General features: G+C 40.5%; 1 protein-coding gene across 1 annotated transcript; it reads left to right on the forward strand.

Annotated features, from left to right (window-relative positions):
* Positions 1–31: 31 nt before the first annotated feature.
* On the forward strand, positions 32–12,597 carry FAM168B (family with sequence similarity 168, member B). The gene is made up of 6 exons (XM_009077173.1): positions 32–107; positions 3,438–3,521; positions 7,643–7,785; positions 8,992–9,169; positions 10,409–10,538; positions 11,892–12,597. The coding sequence occupies exons 1-5, from the start codon at positions 38–40 to the stop codon at positions 10,519–10,521; spliced, it is 588 nt and encodes a 195-aa protein (XP_009075421.1). The 5' UTR covers positions 32–37; the 3' UTR covers positions 10,522–10,538; positions 11,892–12,597.
* Positions 12,598–15,236: the final 2,639 nt, after the last annotated feature.

A 15,236-nucleotide genomic window follows, 5' to 3' on the forward strand; every position in this document is an offset into this window, starting at 1 on the left:
GTTTTTTTCTTTTTCTCCTGATTCAGTTACTGAAATCATGAATCCTGTGTATAGCCCTGGATCTTCTGGGGTTCCCTATGCAAATGCCAAAGGAATTGGTTATCCAGGTAAGTAACTGTTTTCTGATGAGTTTCAGTGATACTGCTCTTGGTTTATAATCAAGAAGAAATAGTCACTTAGGAATGCCTTCATGTAAATCTGTTTTGGGATTAGGGTGGGGTTTTTTTTTAAATTTAAAAAGTGACACTTCAAGAGTGATGTTAGTTCTTTTATATTTCTAACTTCAGTGTCTCTTCCAAAGCAGCTTATTTTAGGAGCTCTAATAATTACGCCCTGCAAGAAGAGGAGTCAGGTCTATTTCTGCTGCTAGTTGACTGGCACTGTTAACCTTTGTATACTCTAATTCTTGCTCATGCTATCTGTTTAATGACTGCCCAAAGCATAGCATCAAAGGTGGGACCAAGAAAATGGCAAAAAATGTTTTTGAAACAAAAATTACATGTATTTCTTGCTTTATCTGTTTCTCATTGACTTCGGGTTTCTCCCCAGGTTTTTTCCTCCTCCTCTGCTGATGTGTGTGCAGGCAGCCTTGGTTTCTGATGTACCCATGGTCTGAAAGCTGGATAAGGCAAAATTAGATTTGGACAGACCTTTTCAGGCAGGCCAAAGAGAAGCCTGTGTGCCTCTGTGAGGCATTCTCAGCAGTATGTCTTGCTGCAGTCTTTCTTCTGGTATCTGTGAGATAGGGGAGTTTCCATCCTGGGAGAGGCTGGAGGGTCTTTCTGCTCAGATTTTATATTCCAGAAGAAGTTAAGCTTTTTTAGTTTTTGCAGGGAGGCTGTTTTGTGATTTATTTGGTGTCTGTATTGGGAAGTGGAAATAATTATGTTTATATTCTGTTTATATTCACACTATTTATATTCTTGGTAGCTACACTATATTTTCCTACATAAATTTACTGTTCTTAAATTTATTTTTCAGCTTAGGTAGTGCAGTAGAGTTTCTGTTTTCCTGTTCTGCTTTTCTCCATTACTCCTTCCAAATACTGGTGCATAAATGAGTTCTTTTTATTGTTGATTGTGTCAAAAACATTTTGATTGTTTTGTTTTGCTTTTCACTTTCCTCAGACTCGTGTGCCTCTCTTGGTTTGTACAGTGTTTATAAGGGGAAAACAGATGTTTTAAGTCTGTTGAGTGACTGGAGTGGTGCAGGAATAAATTGTGAAGCTGATGCTATGTGACCATAAGTCCTGCAGGATGGTTTTGCTCTGTGTAGCTGTCTGAGGTATATGGACTGCAGTAATTTTATAATAATGCCAGCAGCAGAGGTTTACTAATTAATATCATTTACAGGATGGTTATATCTGTATTTGTAGTGGATTGCTTTCTCAAGCCTTTCTTTTGCTTTAGATAAAGGTTATTATGCATTATTGTTATCTGTATTCATTTTCTAAATACAGATTTGTATTAACCAGGGTTTCATTTGCACTTATAATCATTTACACATGGCATTGAAGCTCTGGTTTATACTGAAGGAAGTCATACTTTAATTTATTCAGGAAGATACACTGTTGTGGATTCGTAAGTAGCAGTTTAAACAACATTAGAGCTTCTGATCATTGATTCTACTGTTACATGTACTAGGCTACGTATTGAATTGTGTAAGTACTTTATATTTGCTGTCTGTCTAACTCAAATACATGGAATTAAAGTAGAATTGTTAGAGAGGTGCCTTAAACGTCATGCTATAAGTTGGTCACTCAAAATTCTTCCTTAACAGCAGTCAGTTTGTCAGTTCACGCAACTGTGACCCTTAAATTCAGCTCAGTCAATAATGCCTGCAGTGTTGCACCATTGAGGGTTTGCTAAGCTGCCTGCCTCAGGCTTTAAGATTGTGGGATAAACACAAAGCACATTCTCTACTTTTAAGTTTAGACTTGCATTTTCGGATTTTTAGAAGTGTGTTGCATGACTAAGTGCCCCATTTTTGCCTCCCTGATTCCAAAGCTGCAGATTGTCCCCTCGGAGTCCTTGCATTTACACAGGCTGCATGGTAATAGAAAGTGAGGAACACAGCAGTAGGTGGAATGCATTACTGAAAGGCAATGTGTTCTAAAGCTGTTGCATAGTTAATAACTATTTATATTATACTACACCTATTTTAGGTTGTTGGATAGCTTCGCAGTAGCAAGAAATCAGTATTAAAATGTTCTTACATGGGGGGATGCTCTGTGTAGAGGTTAAAAGTGCTGCTTGTTGTAGCTAGATGTTTCACAAATGACCTGTTTCCAGAGCAGCTCAGTGCTCTACGGTGGAGCTAAAGCTGGGAAGAAAGAAAGGACTGAAGATGTGTACAACACAGTGTTGCAGATATGTAATTGGTTTGAGTAAGGTGTAAAGCTGCACTAAGGCTTTTCACTAGCAGCTTGTGAGTTTGAAAACTGAAGAGCTATTTACACTGAAAAGTTGTTAGGACTTGGATGTGTTATTTTTAACTTTGATTTTTAAGCCAAGTGCTTTTCTTAGTCTTACCATGCTGACCACCTAATAGTGGTGCCAAGTGTATGTCACTTGATATGTTTACAGAGTGCTTTACAAAACTGGGTTAGCATATATAGTCCTGAGCTAAGGAATTCTTATCATTGAGAGTAATTGCTGAGGTCTCTGGGATTTACAGTTAATGGAAGTCCTTCAAGTTTGAACAGCAGCTTAAAACTATCAGCTTTAAGTCTGACAGTGGATATGCAAATAGTAATTACCTTTTATCTGGAGAAGGTGAAATCTTTATCTGTTGATGTGGTGGTAGTAACTCCATCTTTCTAAATATCACATTACTGGGTTTGACAGTTTGAAGTATTGTAAATAAATTCCTGGGAAAATTAATAGCTGTGGTCCAGAAATTTCACATCCAAACAAGCTTTGTATCTCTCAAGTAATTAGCCTGTGCTAATGCTGTGTTTTGCCTTACACTGGAGACCAGAATATCACAGTGTTAGTTCAGCCCCAGTGGTTCTTGTACTCTGGGGTACAAGTGTTTAACTATCATTTTTGCAATACCTCTGTGATTGCTCTTTACTGTAAACTGTCACTGTGTGTGTCTGAAATGGGGGAGCTTGTAAGTACCTTCAGATAAATACTGTCTCTATATAAGGTCTTAAAACTTGTGGAGGAGTGTAGGACAGTTGCACAAAACTTGGTTTTCCAACGAACTGAAGAGTTATTTGGCCAGCTGAGCTTCGCCGAGACAGGGATGTGCTGGAGAACAGACTTGTGACCCCTTAGCTGTTTGCTTCACTTAGCGTTCAGCTTCAGGTGGCTTGGGAGAAGAGTGAAGGCTGTTTGCTTACTTCAGATTAAATGTGCAGCAAGAATCTTTGGAGAGTGAAGTCTGTAACCCATGCAGTCTGTGCAGTAACTGTGCCATGTTCTTCCTTGCAGCTGGCTTCCCAATGGGCTATGCAGCGGCTGCTCCGGCCTATTCCCCCAACATGTATCCTGGAGCAAACCCTACCTTTCAAACAGGTATGTCTAACAGGTATGCCAGGGCACTAACCTGACATTTGACAGTGGGTAGAAGCAAGAATGAGGCATAGGGACTTACACTAACCCTTGTATTGTGGGGTAAGTTTATGTTAGCTTGAATATGACTCATAAGGAATCATCTGATAAATTAAAATTGGTATAATCTTGTCTTAAGTCACACAGCTTGCACCTTCTGCGAAGGGAACAGCTGGGGGTTTAGCTGTTTCTGTGTTTCACGATGATACTTGAGGCTTGCATTGCATTACCCTCCACTGCCTCCCTCTGCTTTCTTTGCAGCCTACCAGCCATTTCCAGATTCCTGGTTTTTCTGCTGCCTGCTGTTCTTCTTCTTCTTCTTCTTCGTCCTTAAGTCATCCATCATCTTTCCTTAAATCATATCTATCCAGGTTTAGCGTGCTGGCTTCTTTCTGCCCTTAAAATTGTCTTGCACACACTGAAGGTCTCCAAGGCCTGGTTGCTGGGTCTTCTGACCATAGTGGATACCAGGGGAGGATTTAGGTAACTGCACTTGCATGTGTGTCATTTAAGAGAAAGGGAATGTGATGAGCCTAGGAAAAGGGAGATGAAAAACAGGCACAAGAGGAACAAAGCGCTCACCAGAGTTATTTTTGTGTAGTTCTGCTTTCACTAATAGAACATGATTTTGATGTGCTAATCCTCGAAACAAAACAGAAACTGGTAGCATTTAATTTCCACTTAAACCAGAAACATGCATCTGATCCAACAGTATTCTCCCCATGGTGATTCTCCATACAAAGGAGTTCCTTACATTGCTTTGTTAATGTAGATCTGGGCCATCCTCAGGAACTCTCTCACTTCCATGTATTGTGCCAGTTTTTCAGAGAGGCACGTGGCAAATGCATAAGGGCATTCAGGGACAAATTTGGTTACCTTCAAGGGATAGGAGAGGATACTGCTGGAAATGGGGAAGCTTATGTTGTGGAAGCCTGCTTGGTATTGAAGTTCAGTGTTTGTAACCTGTGGATTTCAGTAACTACCAGGAGACTCTTAAGGATGTGGCAGCAATTACTGAGGCAAGAGAGGATAAGTCATCTAAAGTGTTTGCCTGCAAAACCTGTTAAAAGTATGTAGCTGTGTAGCTTTCCTTGGAACTCTGGAGTGTTCCCACTGGTACAGCCTTTGTCCCTGTTTGCTTTGCTGCTTACAGGCAGAATGAGTGCAGACTCACTCTTTGTCTTGTCTTTAATCTGTTTCCTTCCCTTAAATTCAAAACCAATGTTATAGGTTCCAGTAATCTAAAAATAAACCTGTCCCTTGGCTAGAGCGTGGCCACTGGAAATTTCACATCTGGGTGTGCCAGCCTGCGTTTGCACCACGTTACTTCAGAGCTTTTCTGAGAGCAGTTCCCATCGGGGTGGTAACTCAGCTTAGGCACCAGAACCCTCTGTGGGGTTTTGTTAGTGCCTTCCATTAGTAGCAGGCTGTTCAGGTTCATAGTTGGGTAACCTCAGTGGTGTCTCTGCCTCCTGTGCTCCATGTCCTGCAGCTGTGCTGGGGAGTAGCTGTAGGGTTTGATCCTAGGATCAGATACCTGAAAGGTAGTTCCAGTCTTAATACAGCTCACAGTTTGCAGATTCTGCTGCAGGAAGGTGAAGATAAACTGCATCTAACCAATTTACCAAATCATGAAGCTGATGTTTTTCTCCAGTTGTCTGGGTTTTTTTCTATGTGTCATTTATGTTCTAGTAGAAGTTGATGGCTTCTGGGAAAGATTCTCAACTTGTTAGACTTAATCATGTTGCAATATTAGTTTGCATAGATTAAGCTTGGAATATATCTCATACAATATAGCACAGTCAGAGAAAGAACTTTTTCACTTTCATGTGAAAAAGCAATAAAGATTGTGGAAGTCATATACTGTCTCGGAACGGCCTTAATTTATTGAAGCTGGTACTATTAGAGGCTTTATTACTGTTGGATAGAAAATAAGCTTTTATTTCTGAACTACAAATAGCTTTAGTTTTTAGCCACTCTTTAAGCTGTGAACTGAAGTTCCAAATGTACAGACCCTATAATTCAGGCAGATAACAACTTGAAGTACTTTATCCTAACAGCTGAGATTTTTTTAATATATTTTTATCCTTTCTGATGTAACTGCTTGTTTGTAGAATCACAGCTTTTCGTAAATTCATGTTGTGCAGCACTGTTTGAATGTGCTGTGCCACTGCTGTTCAGAAAGGGTACTTTTTTTGCAGGTAAGTTTCTGAAATTTCTGTGGTTTTGAATAATCGTGGTTCACTGTGAAGGTCTTTGCTCTGTGTAAGGGAGCAAAAAAGAAACGGAAAGGCAGAATAGCTCTTGTGCAGATTGACCTCTTTGCAAGTGGTGAATTTGCAGGAATGAAAGAAGTGGCCTGGGCAGCTGTATCAGTGGGTTTGCAGCACGAGAATGGGCTGCACTGCGGGCATAGCTGCAGGTCAGTAGCGATGCCTCATGTTCAGCATTTTGTAGCTGGGGTTTTCACCACAAATACCTTCCCAGACTAATAGAAGTTACTTCCTCAGCATGCTTGATTTGTGAAGTACTTGGTGTCTCTTAAAAACAAGAGTTCAGAGTAAGTGCTCTAGTGTAGCTTTCCTTCTTCATTACCAAAGCAACTTTCAGTTTGAAGGGTGGAATGAAATTGCAAAGAAGCTCAGATTTCTGCAAAAAGAATGAAGGTCACCTGTCATCATAATGTCTGCACAGACTGAGTTTTGACAACACAAATGCCAGTGTGCTCTCTGCTGTATGGCTTCAGAACTGTTCTCTGTATTGAAGTCAGCACATTCTAGACAGTTTTTAAAGTCAGCCTAATCTCTACTCTGTTTAATTTTTTTTCTATAATTACCAAGTGTCTGTTATTCCTTGCACTGCCCTGGTACTAGTTTGTACAAGTCTAGCTAAATAGAAATTCTTCCTGTGGATGTTGTGTCTCCTGGTGTGGTGGGAGTGCATGAGACCCAAGATCTTTTCAGCATAGCACAGAATAAGGCCTTGATGCTTTGTCCAGCATACGTCATGCCTGCTATGTGCTACCCTAAATATTATTTCTCTTGGATGCTGCTGCTGCCAAGGTATTCCTATTCTGCTCTGGCCATTGAGCCATGGAATAATCTTGGGAACATAACATGCAGCAGCAGTGGTGCTTTGCATAGATCTCCTGTGCCTTTTCAAGCCTTTGTTCTGGTACCCTGAGACCTTATCTGTTGGGAGAGCTGTTGTTAGATAGGATCTGAGCCAGCAGTTGCTACTTACCCCTGTAAAAATTCAGTAGTTCCCAACGTTTGCAAGGCAGACTGATTTTTGGGGGCCTTTTAATAGGAATGTGAAATGCTTCCTAATGGTATCTGAAGTCCTACTGTAAAGTATAAAAATAATTCTAAAGGGATGATTAAGTATATGTCTGTGTATATAATGCTCAAAAAGATGATTTAAAGATAGGAAAAGTGCCTTCCAAGTCCAATTATCAGTTGCAATGAGTTCTGCAGACAGGTATGTCCTTTCATATTTATTTTAGCTAGTTCAGAAAATGCCAGAAAACAAATACAAATAAACGTAAGTTGAAGTATAGGTTGCAGTTTGTGTCTCTGTTCTCTGAAAATCCATCTTGAACTCTTTAGATGATTCTGGCTTTTGTCATTCTTACTCTTGTGCTGTATCAGCTCCTCTACAGAAGGTGGCTGCAGGTTACTTAGCTGTGGCTGTTTTACCAGAAGCATTTGGGGATGTCGAGAATTGGCTGATGCTAATATGTGCCAGGTCCTCCTGTATAGGGAGGGACTGCCTGATGTGCCAAATCCAAGTATTTCATGGTGTTATTACAAAACTCCACTTTTTGTCCCATATCCATACTTTTGAAAAGGAAATTGTGCAAATACACAGTTAACTTTTAGTTGACACAGTCAAGTACTGTTTCCAGACTGTTACCAGTACTATGTAAATGACAGAACTTGTGCTTGCCCATTGAGAAGAGCTTACTTGGTACTTACATGAAGGTTATGGAGTTTGGAAATGAGAAAACTGTTGCCCCTGACTTCAGAAAGTGGTGCCCTGACCTGTGTTTGCGTCTGTTAAATGCAGATCTCTCTTTGCTTCAGGTTATACCCCAGGCACCCCATACAAAGTGTCCTGTTCACCCACCAGTGGGGCAGTGCCACCGTACTCCTCATCCCCCAATCCCTACCAGACCGCTGTGTACCCAGTTCGAAGTGCCTACCCACAGCAGAACCCATATGCACAGGTAAGTGAACAGAGCCAGAACAGTGTCTCTTGGCATTGTACTTTGTTTACCCGATAATGTCTGTGCGAATTTCATCACATTTCTTCCTTTGTGTGAGAGAATTTGTAGCCGTCTGCTGTAAGAATTGTTAATCATGTTTTACAAAGTGTGCATGCAGTGTTACGTTCCCTCTTGCAGAACAGTTACTCTGTCATTACTGAGAACGTTTTCAGTCTTCCGAGTGTGTACGGAATGCTGCAGCTACTCATACCCTGATTTTATTTCAACAAGAATTGTTGTAAACTTGCATTAATTTATTTTTTTAGGAAGCTTCTGTTGTAATTCAGGGAGTTACCAAATCTCGTGCTAGGCAAGCTGTTGAAAACCAATAGAAAGGATAGAATTAAGACACTTGAGTAAACATGATATATTTGGGGAGAAGTTGGCGTGGTGGTGCCTGGCAGGTGTGCAGTAGCTGAAGGGAATTAATAAGGACATAACAAGTTTTATCTGGTCTGTTTAGTGTATTTGGATTTGTCAAAAACTTTTGGTTCTTTAACTAAAAGCAGCTGAATAAAGTTGTGAAAGAATGAGAAGTTCTGTCATGGATCTGTATATGAAAAGAGACAAAATGAGAGACTACCTGAAAGGGGTCGGAGAGAGGTGGGGGATGGTCTCTTCTGCCATGCCTGCAGTGCAGCACTAGAGGGAATGGTCATAAGCTGAGACAGGGGAGAGGCAGTAAGTAGATACTAGGAAAAAATTGTCACTGTTAGGGTGCTCAGGCACTGGACGAGGTTGCCCAGGGAGGAGGAGTCACCATCCCTGGAAGTGCTTACAAGGCATCTGGACCTGGTGCCATGTGATACGTTTTAGGGGTTATAGTGGAGTCACAGGTTAAAGGTTGGACTTGATCTTCAAGGTCTCTTCCAACCTTGATTCCATGAAGGGAACGAATGGTGAATGAGCCCTTACTGTTGAAGGTATAGTCAGCATTGGAGTTCTGCAGGGGTCCCTACTTTGAATGTTGTTTTAAATGCCTTAAAAGGATAAAGTGATAAAACGTTTGTAATGAAGCACAGTTGGAATAGTTAAAATGAATGTTTTGCTTCTGCTCTGTAAATGCATCTTTAGGGTAATACTTTTGATACGTCCATGACAAGATATCATTTCTCTTCCCCAACAGCTAGACTGTAATTACTTAACACACTGCTTTCCCCCCTGCAGCAAGGCACTTACTACACACAGCCTCTGTATGCAGCACCACCCCACGTAATCCACCACACCACAGTGGTGCAGCCCAACGGAATGCCAGCCACCATGTACCCTGCTCCCATCCCGCCGCCGCGGGGCAACGGCGTCACCATGGGCATGGTGGCTGGGACCACTATGGCAATGTCAGCAGGTACGTGAGCTCGCAGCCCTTGCTTCTGCCTCATGAAGCTCTGCTTTCAGTTCAGGGTGGAACACAGCTGCATTGCAAAAATGTGATGCCAGAGATGTACTTGGCAGAATCATAAACTTGTGTGAGTTGGAATGGACTTGTGCAGGTCATCTAAGGATGGAGGGATCACATCCTATTTTCAGGTGTTAGTATTATGGGGCAGTAGTTTTTGTCATATCCGTATGGAATTTCACTTACTCCTGCATCCTTTGTTTCTCACTTCATCATTGTCAAGAGTGACTTCCTTTTCCCAATGCATTTCTCTGTGCCAGTTAAAAACAGTAGCCTCTTAGGACTGAGGAAAATGCAGTGTTCTCAACCCACCCCTTGTATCAGTGACCTTCCCTGGATGTTGAGATCCCACACTTTGTGTCTTTGCACTGCCTGCAGGTCCTCTGTGCCGTGGGCGATGGTTAGGGGTGTCTGCTTCCTACTGCCATGGTCTTCCAGTGGAAGTGCTTTGGAGAAAATGTTGTTTAAGCAGTAATCTGGTCTGATCTGAGGGTTTACTGAGGGGGTGTCATGCTTTGTTAATCCGTGGGTGTTAAGTCATGAAGAAACCTCCACATTCACTCAAAGAACACTCAGTTTAGCCTGAAAAACAAGAGCCATGAGTTTGTTTCAAGATTGTTTTTATCCTGTCAAATTTACAATTTAATTTAAGAAACCTCAAAACTGGAGGAGTTAGGTGTCAGAAACTGAGTTAACATTAGAGTTTCCCTCGTGGGCAAACTTATCCCAGGTGTTTGTTACTGGTTTTGCAAAGTGGTGCAGAGTTAAGACTGACCCTGCTCTCTGCACCTGTTGGTTTCTGAAGCCCTTTAGTCTGGAAAAACCTATCAGTAAATCAAACGAGCTAATTTATTCTGATTTATCAGTCAAGTTATCTCTACTGCCAAATATTCTTAAGGCACATGAAGCCTGCTGGGGGGAAAAGGTCTTGCAGTGAACAATGCTTATGTTGGAGGGATCCTGCTAGAGCTATTTCTGGGTAATGAGTATCTTTGTGTGCATTGGGCTAAACATCCTTTGGGCCAAAACGACCCCCTTGCATGAATGTGTGGAGGAAGGTTGGGGCTGGAGTGCCAAGGGATACTGGTCATTTTAAAGATGAGCAAGCTGTAATTGATTTTAAAATTAACTCTCATTTTTCTCTCTACTGGAGTTTGTGCTGACTGAAAACTGTTCTTTCTGTTCCAGGTACTTTGTTGACAACTCATTCCCCAACTCCAGTAGCCCCTCATCCAGTTACTATGCCCACGTATCGGGCTCCAGGAACACCAACTTATAGTTATGTGCCCCCACAGTGGTGATCATCCTGGCAGCCAGTGTAAGTTACCCAATCACATTGAAAGCAGTTAATCTTTCTTACAAATTACAGCATTACAGGTGCTTTTGGGGAGATTTTCCAGAAGGTAAGCAGTGTGAGGTGCTTCTACAATATTCTAGTTGAGTAAGAATACACAAAAATTATGGTTTATGTTGCAAGCTATTCCTTGCCAAGGAGGGAATCCTCATGGGGCTTCTTCAGTGGTCTGTGTTTTCACAAGTCATGAATCACTTTCATGGTTTGGGATTGTTGAATATGAAAGAATGAACCTCAAGTCTGTGTTTTGAAAATACATCTGGAATTCAATGTATTCAGTATTCTGGAACCATTGGTAATGGTTGAATTCAGCAGTACTGTGATTCCCGAGTCATACACAATGAGTGTGGCTCTCTAGTCTTATTTTTGATTAGCTAAATATGTAGGCAAGGTCAGTGTTTTGCATTGCTGAGGGTGAATCTTTTTCACAAGCTGCTGAAACAGATACACGACCTGGAGGTAATTTCATATATTCGATCTGTTTCAGGTCAATGTCAGTTAACACTTCTTGCATTCAGCATGAAAAAATCATTTGTAGTGTGGACCAAATTTAGATGATGGGTTTCAAGAGAAGGAGTATAATTTTGAAGTCCTCTTTAAAGTGGGATGCAGGTGTAATCTTTGTCCAGCTGACACAGAGCCTAATGTTTTTGTGATACCCACTTGTGTTTCTGGTTTGTTTGGTTACTTTTAGCATAAGTTGAAAACAGCTTCATTTGAAATAAGAGCTTGTCAGACCAACTGAACTGGATTTTTTTACTTTTACTCTGTTTAGTTTCTGTCAAAAGTGAATTTTGTTTTATCATCTGGATTTCTGTTTCAGCAGTTGCAAACACAGAGTCCTGTGATTACAGGTGACTATTCCATTTGAGTTGGTAATGCAGCAGCCATTTCTCATTTTGCTGTGATGCTGCATAGCAGTCTGAAATGTTTCACATGGAGTATTTCAGCCAAGAGTGTCTTATTATATAAGTATGAAAAGTGAGTTTTGCTGGGACTAAACCCATGACAGCTGATAGCTAAATGTAGCACAAAATATCTTCCTAATATTGCATCTTCTACTTAAGACAAAGCTTTAATGATGACAGAAAGATGGAATGGACATGCCAAGAGAAAAAGCCTTGTAGGGAGCTCTTAACCCAAAAGCCTGCACACATCAGTTGACTGGAAAAGTGCTGGGGTAGCATTGTATAACCCTTAACATTTCTTGTGTGTGTATCCATGTGGTGCATGCAGTGTTAGAATGTTCTGCCACACCCCAAGAGTATTTCACATAATCGAGAGTATTTCCCACTCTTTTCCACCCTTTTAACATAGGTTTGAAGATGGGAGATATGCAATCAAGAAATTGAGGTTTAAAAGTTGGTGCTGAAGCCCCTCATGCCTCCAACCAGGACTTTCCTTCTGAATGCTTTCAACACTTGGCTAAACACTACTAATTCCTGTTCACTGAAGATTTTCCAGTGCTGCATATCTTACATCTTGGAACTCCAGCAGTTAGTCTTAAAGCAAATCCTGTTTTGTGGACTGTCTTGCAATTTTTTAGCTAATTATAATGATAAAAAGGGAGTATAAATTTATTCTGATCCATATCTAGTTGAATGCATGTTAAAACACAAAAACAAAGCTTGCTCAATCTACCTGCAGTGACTGATGCAAAAACCATCATATGCAAATCCAAAGGAACCGAGAAGTATTTTACAACTTGTATCACTCATGCACTGTTGTAATGTATGCAGGGTCTGAAGAGGTAGAGTCATGGAAGTGAGTTTATTTCTAGAATACCATAACATACATTAGATAAGTGCTTCAGCCTTTTTCAGGTTGATGGAGTTGCCAGTTTAAAAGGGGCATACTTTTATTTAAGTCATGTGTTCTGTTCAAATTCACCTACTTAATTGGAGCGACTGGAAAATGAATCAAACGAGCTGTAGAAATCCCACACACAATTAGTTTACTTCATACCTTCTCATTTTCATTACATGGATTCAGTGTTATACAGATGTTCTTAAGGATCAGAATGAAATGACAAAGGTAATGCTGTGTGTGCCAGTACATAAGGCAAACTTACTTGAGGCAAAACTGGCTCTTAGGAATAGTAGGAGGTGATACCACCCACATAATGAATTGCATGTCCTGGGGAGATTTACATCCAGTACTACCTTTCATATGATGCAAGATGTGTCAAAGTGAGACTGCCACACAGACTGATAGAAAACACTTCAGTTTAGCTCTCAGTTGAGGAAATCCGTGCTGTTTTTCCTAAGGAATGTTGTAGTCAGTTGAAAATGTCTGTGCAGTTGATCCAGCTTGCTTTCCAGAAACTTAACAAGTGTGAGGGCTTTCTGCAACAAACAGAATTCAGCTGCATGTGACCCTGAGGAAAGCTTGTGTGCCTGATGGGTGTGTTAAAGGGGAACAAATCATTTTAACACAATTTCCTTGTTAGCTACTTGCAGTATGGGCTGTGGATCTGCTGTTGTAGGGCTGCCAGAATAGAGAGGTTGCAAATAGCAGGTTTTTTTCTGAAAGTATTTGTATTGAAGTAGGAGCCATTTGTTGGTTACAGCATTTTATTGTGTTTTCTTAGTGTTTTCTTTTTTTACTTCCTAACTTGCACTTGGAAGCACGTAAAACAAGACTTGACTGCAGATTAGCATTTCATTGCAATGAGTCATTTGTGATATTCTTTCTTGCAACTTCAGTTTTTAAAGTACCTCAAAGCAAATGCTGTGGGGATAAAGGGCTAGCCTTGAAACCCATTTGTATACCAAAATTGTCATGGGGAGATTTAAAATTTTTAAATTGAATATTGCACACTAAAATTGAGGGTTTCCTTAAACCTGCTTGACTTAAAATTCCAGAAAGATGTGATTTTCCTTCCTTTTTTTTTTTTTGGCTATGTTCTCCCTGCAAGAAATGATGCAGCAAATGGTTATAAAATGTTGTTCCCTTTTAAGCCTGTACACAGAGGTATATCAGGCTGTGTTGTTCTTGTAGGTTAACTTCCTTTCAGAATGACATTTTTTTTGAAGTTGTGTATCTAGTTGTTTTGTTTTGGGGTGTTCTGCTCCTATACAGGTTTGGCAGCTACTTTGGGGTAGCATCAGTCCTGGTGTAGTGCTGCCATCCCAGTACTCTGCCCTGGTGGGAGACTTGTGTACCCTGTTGGTGGTTAGAGCCTTCAGTAACTTTATTTTTACAGTAAGCACTCTTGTATTTTGTACCCTTTTTTTTAAAAATAAAGTTTAGGTTTATTTTGCATGATTCACTGTCAGTGGATGATCCCCTTATTTCTAATGCCTTGAACATTAACTGTGTTGTTGGAATAAGTACTTTAAACCTTACTCATGAGCACTTACTGCAGCTTACGGATTTCCATATGGTTTTTATACGGAGCAGAAAATTACCCAAGACAAACTTAGTTGAATCTGTACTGCTTTGTTCAAGTCTGTTTAACAATTCCATATGTGTAGTAGATTTGCAGCTTTGATTAGTCTGGTGTGGAGAGCACATTAATGCAGCCATGTGTCCCTTTTAGCTGGTAGAGAGTGACCCTTTGTCTGAGCGTGGGTTTAACCAGGAGCTGAGCTGTGGAACAGTGCTGTGTTGGGGAGGAGCTGTGAAGGCCAAGCTGAAAGCTTTGCTGTCTCCTGTCTCATCACCATAAACTAAAGCTTTGAAAAATCATAGGAGAGAACTTCTATGAATGCTGCAATAGAGAAATAGTTGAGGAATGAATATAACTTCTGTATATTTGCTCTTAACTTCAGATTCCTAAATGTCATCTTGGAATTGGTCTCCGTATAGTATTCCGTAACATTTAGGCAGTCTCACTTACTTGAGCACTTTTTTTTCTAAGTTGCATTATGGGATTCATCCAGGAGGAAGCAACTGTACCTTTTCCAGAGGTACCACACCTCCCAGTTGTGAGTGACCTGCTGGGAGTCTCCAGGAGTCGTTATGAGAAGTAACCAAAAGCACAGTGCAGGGGGACAGGGGAATATGTGTATATATAACTATCTTAATGGTATTTTGTTGCAAATAGTAGAAAGCATGGATATAAAACTGCAGCAGGGGAACTGTTCATCATTAAATAGGCGTTTACACAGCGAGGGTCTTACAAAACATTCTCTCCTGCTTTTTATATAACATTCCCTATTTAGAATTCCTTTATAAATGAATACACAGTATGTGTTTGCACTAGAGCTCCTCAGCAGGTGAAAAGAGCTAGTGCAGTAGAGACATTTCAGATCAAGCTTCTCTAAAAAATAAAAAAAAACCACAAAAAAAAAAACCAACACAAACTTTTATGGCAGCTTTATATGATTAAAAAAAGTACTACTATAAACCTGGAACTGAAAATAACTGTTGCAGCAATAACAAAGAGAAGTCCAAGAAATAATTTTTTTTTTAATTCAAATTTCAGGTGTTGAGTTTAGATAAAGTATTTTTTAAAAACTGAGGTATTCCCTATGTCAGTAACAGCCGATGAAAATGTCTTTTAAATGTAGCAGCAGCAAAAGAAAAATGGCTAATAATTGGCACCAAAACCATGTAGCCCTAGTCAGTGGAGTGGTGGTGAACTGAACGCTAGGAAGGAAAAGAGAACCTACTACTGCCTGTGGTTTACACTGTTTGACGTTTCCAGGAGACGTGCAG

The sequence above is a fragment of the Acanthisitta chloris genome, unplaced genomic scaffold, assembly GCF_000695815.1.
Source record: "Acanthisitta chloris isolate BGI_N310 unplaced genomic scaffold, ASM69581v1 scaffold25536, whole genome shotgun sequence".
Classification (NCBI taxonomy): Eukaryota; Metazoa; Chordata; class Aves; order Passeriformes; family Acanthisittidae; genus Acanthisitta; species Acanthisitta chloris.

What these genes read in the sequence shown, in the direction of transcription:
- FAM168B (XM_009077173.1), top strand. Translation starts at nt 38, where the DNA reads ATGAATCCTGTGTATAGCCCTGGATCTTCTGGGGTTCCCTATGCAAAT. An exon ending in CAAAGGAATTGGTTATCCAG is followed by an intron (nt 108 to 3,437) that starts GTAAGTAACTGT and finishes TCTTCCTTGCAG; the next exon opens with CTGGCTTCCCAATGGGCTAT. An exon ending in CACTATGGCAATGTCAGCAG is followed by an intron (nt 9,170 to 10,408) that starts GTACGTGAGCTC and finishes TTTCTGTTCCAG; the next exon opens with GTACTTTGTTGACAACTCAT.